The 8,981-nt window shown below is 36.0% G+C and overlaps 1 protein-coding gene across 10 annotated transcripts in view; it reads left to right on the top strand.

Moving 5' to 3' along the window:
* PHLDB2 (pleckstrin homology like domain family B member 2) overlaps positions 1–8,647 on the top strand; it is a 91,892-nt gene extending 83,245 nt beyond the window's left edge. For all 10 annotated transcript variants that reach the window (XM_017887783.1, XM_017887784.1, XM_017887782.1 and 7 more), the window contains 3 exons: positions 1,686–1,905; positions 5,850–5,935; positions 6,551–8,647. In XM_017887783.1, the coding sequence (XP_017743272.1) occupies positions 1,686–1,905; positions 5,850–5,935; positions 6,551–6,691 (447 nt within the window). In that variant the 3' untranslated portion in view covers positions 6,692–8,647. The remainder of the gene's footprint in view (positions 1–1,685; positions 1,906–5,849; positions 5,936–6,550) is intronic.
* Positions 8,648–8,981: the final 334 nt, after the last annotated feature.

Genomic DNA, 8,981 nt, shown 5'->3' with positions numbered 1-8,981 from the left:
GAAGTGAGTTTATTTCAAAACTCTTAGGGAACCACCAACCAAATGACACTTTTCCTTAGTCATGCATGGAACATTTTGCCAGGAGCAGCACTTTTTCTTCCACCCATTCCTTGGAGTACATTTTAAAAGAGATTTTTTTTTGAGCAGCTTTTAAAATGCAACTGGATTTGCTGCTGAAAACAAATACAACATCTGAACTGAAACCTTTGCTTGGGGAATGGAAGAGGTTCTACCAAGCCGTCTTTTACAAGCAAACAATCTAGAGCAGGGTAATTTTTCACCACGCCCAGTGTCTTGGTCGTGGTGGTGGTGTTTTGTTTTTTTTCTGAGCGCTGTATTGTAACATGTGTTCCTCTTTGCTACAGTAGGCCTCCACACCTGTGAACAAGCTTGTACTCAAGCAAAATTTGGAGAAACCACACATTTTGTTTAATGTCTTATCTTGGTCATCGTAGATTTTGAATCTCTGTTCTTGTCACTATAGCTGCTTACATAATATGTTTTCTGAGAAACTAATGAAGTTTTGTTAAGTACTATGTAATTTAAAGCTCAACTCCATTTTATCAAGATTCGCTAGACTCAAAGGCAAAAGATACCATTACTTTTATTCTTTGTGGTTGCTGGCCGTTTGATAGTATAGCAGTTAGAGACTATCTTTAAGACTTTGTGTGCTTTGAGGTAAGCCTGTAGCATCTGTTACAAGCAAAGTACCACACAATCAAACGTTAAGTATTGAAGGAAAAGTAGAAAGTAAAATTTGTTCATGTTATTTCATCGTGCCCAACCCTGTGCCAAATTTTGACTTGCAGTGAAAGTCATCCATGCTTGTTTACTATCTGAAGCCAAACCAAAAAGCACAATTCTATTTTAATCCTGATTATAAGTGTTGCCTCCAAGTATGTAGTTAGGTCATTTCCCCAAGGCGAAGAGGTGGGGTTATTTAACAGCATAAAATAAGACACCATTTTAGAACTATCACCCATGGTGATATATGCTTCCTAGATTGGAGGAGCTTTCATACCAGCCATCAGTAACATAAAAGACATCTGAATACATCCCTTTGGCATCTGGTCCTGGACAGTTCGTTACATTAGGTCATGTTGATTCCACTTCTGTCTTTATTTTAGCTTTACTTTTCAAAATATAAACCTCTGCCGTCAATTTCTATCGGAATATATGTAAACTGACAAGTACAGCTTTGTGGGATCCTGTGGGGGCCGTACTTACTAAATAGTGTTCAATCAGTCACGTCATGCTTGAGATTACTTGAGAATGATTGTTAAGTTGTGGCAGGGAAAACTTCTGGAAACTTAGCAGTGAAGCAGTCCTCATCTGCAAGGAGCGACCCAGAAAACTTCATACTTCATTACTCTGTATTTGTTAAGAGCAAAGTACATCTTTTACGCTACGATAAATGACCATTTCTCATTTTCTCAACTGCCCCTCTTAAGGAATAGAATCAGTTCTCTGAGTTTATCTACCTCTCCCCTACATATTACAGCATCTTTCTGAAAATCCTATCCACTTTTTAGACTCCAAATGATAAGTGCTTTGTTTATCTTAAGCTCTTTTAATCATATAGGCATTTTAAAGCTTAGATTTTACAGTTAATTTCTGCTTCTAAACATCTGTGACCTAAAACAAAACAAATAGCTATAGCTGCAATGAGTTTTGCCCTTTTCCAGGCTCGTCCTTTGACACGCTACCTGCCTGTCCGGAAGGAAGACTTTGATTTGCGGAGCCATGTAGAGACTGCTGGCCACAATATTGACACCTGTTACCATGTATCAATCACAGAGAAGACCTGCCGAGGATTCCTCATCAAAATGGGTGGGAAAATTAAAACGTGGAAAAAACGTTGGTTTGTTTTTGATCGGAACAAGCGAACATTCTCTTATTATGCAGGTGGGTAATAAAAAAAATTTAAATCGTATACTCAAACCAAGAACCCGTGTTAAAGAGCAAAGGCAATTGAAATTCAGTGTAAATAGGTAGGTTGATACATAACAGAATTAATGGCAATATTAGATTTATAGATGTACATTATTTTATATTTAGATTATATAGTCCATATGATATGAATTTCCTTTCTAGAAATAATAGACATTATATGTTACTTTAAAAAGTGAGAAGTGGTCTATGTTACTTCTGAAGTAAACTCAGGTCCCAATAAATATTAAGTAAAATTTATTCTTTATATCAAAATAGTGCCTTTTATTTGTTCTTCTGTTTTAATGCATTCTTTATTTTGGTAACAAATTGTTTATGTTCACTTTTATGAAACATCACAATATCATACTAGAAGTACTATCACTATAGGGTGGGATCAGAAAAAATACTGCCTTTCAAACCACCACACCAGAAAAAAAAAAGGGGGTGTGGTTTGTGATTGATTGATTTTCATACGTCCCATTTAAGTCACACACAATTAGGCAACTGTAGCTGAAAATCATTCAACTATAGTTCATAAACTAGAATGGTCTTTTAAGCACAGACAGTAAAGCTCGTTGATAAACTAGTGATCAGTAGTATTTATTAAGTGACTGAAATATTTTTGGATTCTTAAATGTCGGCTGACAAGAAACATACCCTACCGAATCTTATATAAATGCGGGAATATTAGTGCCACTGGCATACTTCTTAAGAACCTCTTATTTCTTCTGGGATCACATGTGAAACATGTCCATTTTTAGTATAGGTATAGCTCTGCTTTCTTTTCAGGTGCCAAAAAAGAGTGGTGTCATACCAGATGTTATGAAAAAAACCTGTTTTGGAGTGACTATCAGTATGTATGAGCATCACCAGGAATAGTAAAATGTATCGATACAATAAAATATAAATAACAGTCTAGTCATTTAATCAATCCAGTGAGGTCAGGTTATGTTTATAAGGAGAAGTGTGAGAAACCAAGTAGCCTGTGGAAGAAAGGGAAGAGTGGCTCAGGAGCCCCAGATTTTGGAAGATGAGCTGATAGGGGAATGCCTGCCTTTCACTGAGAAGCACTTTGGATGAGGTTCCAGTTACTGCAGAAGTTAGTGGCCTGAAGCCAGTGGCCTTCCCGTCCCAGGTCCCCTGCTTTACCTCTCTAGAGCTTTTTGTCATTGGGTTTTATAAACATCCAGAGCTGCTTTCTTCAGTTAATACAATTTGGTGTCTGCACACTGCAGAAACAAAACTGTATGATGTGGTATTGTCTTCAGAAAACCTCACCCAGAATTTTCCAAAAATACAACTTTAAAGAACTTCAGACAAAACTGCTTCACTCTTCTTCTGTGCTCCTGTTCTCTGTGAGCCTTATTTCATTCTCTCATCTTTCGGCCAGGTGAGTGGTTTAATGCCCTGGCCAACTGCTTCAAACCTAAGCTCCAAGCTTCAGACCCATGTAAGTGTGTCTTTACAAACCCAACCTGCTGGTGACTGATATCAATTTTTTAAAAATACCAAAACCTTCTTGGTATATGAAAAATTACCCAGAACCCTAAGTTTTAAAAAACAGGCAAAAATTATATTTCATTCACTTTTTAATATGTATTTATGATATAACTGGCTGGTGAGACCTAGTTGGACAAACGCTACCCATTCAGCTCTGTTTATGGTCATCACCTATCAGCTTTGTCCACTCCTACCCCCACCCCTGCTTCTCATACACAACAAGCCCAGGAATAGATCAGTCTGCAGGCAGTCATCCAGATCACAATTCAGGCTGTACTTTACCCTACAGGAGCCACGTCCCTTCTGCTTGTCAGTGAGGGAAATGGCCGTGTGCTTGTGAAGGAGCTGCAAATGTGAACGCTGACTGGCAAAGTCCCAGGACTCTATGTTATTCATGTCCCTGGTCTCTGTCCTTGGCCTCCTGCATATTAACTGGGATCTTTAGGAGAGTCTCTAAAGAAAACCGAGGCCTAGAAAATATGTCGGCAAATTGATGGGATAATACTGAGAGAGACAGAATGGGTAGTGTTCTCTCATCAATTTATGATAGCACTATTGCTTCTCTTCGCTCATAATGTGGCTGTGAGGCTTATATTTTTCAGAATTCTTTCTCATATATGAAGTGCCCTACAAACCTTGAAACACTGGCAAGATTGACTTTTATCTCCCGATTTTATTTTACATTTGCTTTCAGAAAACAAAGTATTATTGTATTCTCATGAATTACTGCAATATCATTTCCAGCAAATGTTTGAGAGATGCATTGACCTTGCCTTTCACAGAAACTGACTGAAACTTACTGAACATGGTATCAGTTACAACAGTGTTTCACAAGGAATAGGAAAAACAAACAAAAAATTATGGTCCATGGGCAAATAGGTTAAGATATTTTGGATTAAATGCAATTAAATAGTTTTACTCTGCTGAACCTTTCAGGGCCATTATTTTTTAGACTAGCTTTTGTAGTTAAAAGGGACATTCACCTAGTAAAAAATTCAAAACATAACCAAAATTTGTATGATGAAAGTAAGTCTCTTTATCATCACAAAAGTTCTGATCTCTCATTTTCAAGCTAGAAATATTGTTTTAGATTTTCTCTATTCATTTTTATATATGTTTCAGTATGTATATATTTTCTTCTTTTCTTTTATATATTTGGGACTAAATTATTCATTCTATTCATACCCTATTTCATGTGATAGTATTTCAAGGGTTTTTTCCTTAGGAGCATATACAGATCTACCTCCATCATTTCAGTAGCTTTGTAGATTTCATTGTATGGCTGGTCTGTAATTGAATCAGTCTCCTATTAAAGCTCAAGCAGATCTTTTGCAACCTTGTGCTACAACAAACACGAATCCATGTACATTTATTTGCACACACACCAGATCTTATGCAGTAACATTTTAGAAGTGGAATTGCTTAGTAAGAGGATTTGTGTGTGTGCGTGTTTTTTTTTTTTTATTTGTTTGTTTTGTTTTTTTTTTTTTTTTTTTTTTTTTTTTTTTTTTTTGAGATGGAGTCTCCTTCTGTTGCCCAGGCTGGAGTGCAGTGGTGCGATCTTGGCTCGCTGCAAGCTCCACCTCTGGAGTTCATGCCATTCTCCTGCCTCAGCCTTCTGAATAGCTGGGACTACAGGCGCCCGCCACCACGCCTGGCTAAATTTTTTTTGTATTTTTACTAGAGACGGGGTTTCACCGTGTTAGCCAGGATGGTCTGGACCTCCTGACTTCGTGATCCTCCCGCCTCGGCCTCCCAAAGTGTTGGGATTACAGGCGTGAGCCACCGCGGCCAGCCGATTTACCAGCTGTCTTCCAAAAGAGGCTGTCTTATTTGCACTTCCACTACTAGGGTATGATAGAGTCTCTTTCCCTACCTCCTCATTCATGCTTTTAAAATTCTTTAATATGCTGACATGCACTGTGATCTTTGCAGAGTTTAAGTTACAAAATATTTCAAGAACTTAACAGATCACAGAGTGGTGCTATATGTTTGAGTTATGTTTTGGTTGTTTTTGTTTTGCTTTGTTTTTATGGTAAATGTGATGAAATCTTTGAAAACAGTTTGGAAATTGTTGCATTGAAAGGACAATAAATTATTTGTTGAAGCTCTGTTGAAAACGAAGGTGGGGGGCGAAAAATCAAGCACCCTGAATAAAAAATTCGATAGGTAATCGGCTGGAGAGCCTTAGGCAGTCATCAGGTTCTTTGGTTTGCAGCTAGTAATTTTATGGCTTTTCTTTTTTATTTTTCCAATATAGATAGAAGGGACCTTGTGCACTAGCCCAAGTTCTCTGAATTAATCTTAGATAAATTAAATACTTTGTAAATAATTTAATGATTATAATTGTAATAAAATTATTATTTTTTCTGTTCCTCCGTGGCGATAAAGTATTTAACACTCATCTGTCTTTGCAGACAAGCATGAAACTAAATTGAAAGGAGTAATATACTTTCAAGCCATTGAAGAAGTGTATTATGATCACCTCAAGAATGCTAATAAGGTAAACATCAGTTTTCTAAATTCCTACAATTTGAATGCATAATTAAGAAGGGAAAAATATTTTTAGAGTCTAAGAAGTTTGAAGTTGATGTTCTGATATAACAGATAGAGATGATCAGAATGGTGCTGGAAAAGTAAACACGAAGTGAGTGGGATTGCTGATCTTCTTGAGGAAAAAAATGTCATAGCAAATTGAGGAAACATTCTGGACATAATGGTTTGGGAAACCCTACAAAGTGACTGCCAGGTTTCTAAAAAGAAGCTACCATATAGTTAAGAGGGGGATCATGAGCATGTCCTTGTAGGGCTAAGAATAACAGCTACTATTTATTAAGCTCCTACTCTCAGCTAGGTACCCTGCTAGAGCTTTACAGACTAGCTGCTGAAATAATTTGTGAGTTCTGTCTGAGATTTCTTGTTCAGAAAGGCCAGAATGTTCAATGTTCAATCCTGAAAAAGGCTCTGGGGCGGGTGTGTGAGTTACAGTAGAGCAAAAGTAACGCCTTTGTAAAGTTAATAAATTGAAGATTTTAAAGAAGTCTTCACATGTCTGTGTTGTTTAATGTTGTATTTTAAGATGTTTATTTTACATTCTTTTTCCTTTTTTGAATTTTAGAGTCCTAATCCGTTACTCACCTTTAGCGTCAAGACTCATGACAGAATCTATTATATGGTGGCCCCATCGCCAGAAGCCATGCGGATCTGGATGGATGTTATAGTTACGGGGGCAGAAGGTTACACTCACTTCTTGTTGTAGTGAACTGAGGCAACAGTCCACTTCAGGGCAGACTGCAATAATCTCTTACAAGAATGAAGCCACATTCAGCCCCGGATGAGAAAACCCAACAGATCCATCCCTTGAGCTGTAAACACTCAGAACTCAATTCATATCAAGACAAGTTATTTGTAAAAAAGAAAGAAGGGGTTTTAACACAAACCTTGATAACAAATAGCAAAAGAATTGAAGCTTCCATGACAAAGAAAACACTATTTTGATAAATTGGATCACTTATAGGAACATTTCTTATAAACTCTTTTTAATCAGTTGTTGGATTTGGTTAAATAAACAGGTTACAGAATATCTGTATATACTTGGAAATACAGAATAACTTTATCACCCACATCATTGGCATTGACATTATTGGTAATCAGCTGGCTTTTTTTTAAAAAAAGGTAGCATTTTGTTGACAGTTATTTTGTAAACATAAGCAAATAAGGGCTTGGAGGGAAATACATTTTAGGAGGAGTTTTGCCTTAATTTTTTAAGTACTGCATCAAAACCAAAGACCTGGCCTGACTTCTGTGGAACAGTAGTAACTGCAAGTGATGAACTGCATTTCGTATTGTTCTGTATATTGCAAAATGGTATTCTGATGCCATCAAATGCCCAGGAAATTGACTTTGCAGTGTCACCACCACCGGTGTAAGCTAATATATATATATATATGTTTTTATACATATATATTTATATATGTGTATATATGTGTGTATATATATATATTAAACCATTTTTTGAAAAAGAAGAAAGAGCAAAAGGCTGTGTGTTTTAGAAAAAAAAATCATGTTACGTAACAGGCATTCTGTCATGTTGAACAATTTTAAATAAAGAGAATATCTGGTGTTAGCAGCTTGTTTTGCTGAATATTTCTGCATTCCTGGTGCTGAGAATAAAGGCAACCAGTAGCCAATGTCCTTTAGATTGTCTGATTCCTTTTTGTTGTGGAGCACGCCTGCTAACTTTGCCTAGACATAACTGAAATCATAACTCTGTTTTCACCAAAGAACAGACCAATTAAAGTACTTCTTTGCAGAAGTGGTGTAGTTCTACAAAGTGGCAAATGAAGTTCAACTTAATGTTCTCTATAATGTATTATTTTATTATGTTTTTTTTTACAATTAGCCTTTTTTTTTAGTTAATTTTTGTCAAATGAAATGACTTCAGGCAAGTCTCTTTTATAATGGTTTTTCCAGTGCCATTTATTCTAGTTTATCATGTTTTGCATGTTTGAAAGTATGAATGTGCTCTTTCCTAAAACATGGCAAATGAATAGATGTAGAGAATAAAGATATTACTTACAAGATGAAATGATTAGATTAGAAGTGTCTCTTTATTAAACTTTGTCAGCCTGACTGGGTACAATTCTTTTGTTAATTTGCAGTGTGGTTTGTATACACATATACATGTTGTCAATAATAAAGATTTTGCAACTGGATGACACAAGATTTTACTTGAACAGTGAAGGACAAAAATAATGATTGTGGAAGACATTTTTTAAATCTGATTTTGCAGCGATCACTTTTAAACCCTGTAGTGATGTAAGACTAAAATGTAATTGCTAAGATTTTGTTGGTTAATGTAAAGATATGACTTTTCTGCACTGTACTCTCTTCATAGGATTGTAAAGGTGTTCTAATACAATTGCATGATGTAGTAAGCCTCTTAAATATGTGTGTTAAATATATTGAGTTTGGATTAAAATGTTGACCTGATTTCACATTTGAAAATAAACTCATCTCTCATTTTGAAGTTACCTGTCTGTAGTATGATGGAGGATGAATTAATTGCACATGACAGTTGTAGAAACTACATAAAGTTTGTTGTGTGCTAACATTGTGATTTGTAGTGTATAAACTGAAGTATTCCAGTAGAAGTATCTCTGGTTATATCCTATTGCTTACAAAATGAAATGAACCCTGAAAAAAATCTAACATCTTATTGTTGTCTGTTTACACAAATACAATTATTGCTGGGGATTGCAAGGAGTGTGTTTACTTATCCTTTTATCTTACAGGAAAAAAAAATCATGTAAATGTGATATAAAGATTTATTTGGTGGGGATCTCATTTGTCTCCTTGAACTAAGGCAGCAGATTTCAGAGACAGAAGCTTCCCTCAGCATTATGTCCCTTTGCCCCCTTTATATATTGATGAAGTCAACATTGACAATAGGTACCCAGAGTGGAAACAAATTTGTCTACTTCAAGCTCATTACTGTCCATAAAAGCATCTGTACTTGCCACTAGCCATGATTGTTTCTAATTTGTTAG

This window comes from Rhinopithecus bieti, unplaced genomic scaffold (genome assembly GCF_001698545.2).
Source record: "Rhinopithecus bieti isolate Rb0 unplaced genomic scaffold, ASM169854v2 scaffold_17936, whole genome shotgun sequence".
NCBI lineage: Eukaryota > Metazoa > Chordata > Mammalia > Primates > Cercopithecidae > Rhinopithecus > Rhinopithecus bieti.
Note: the sequence above shows the minus strand (reverse complement) of the source record. Positions and strands in the feature narration are given on the sequence as shown.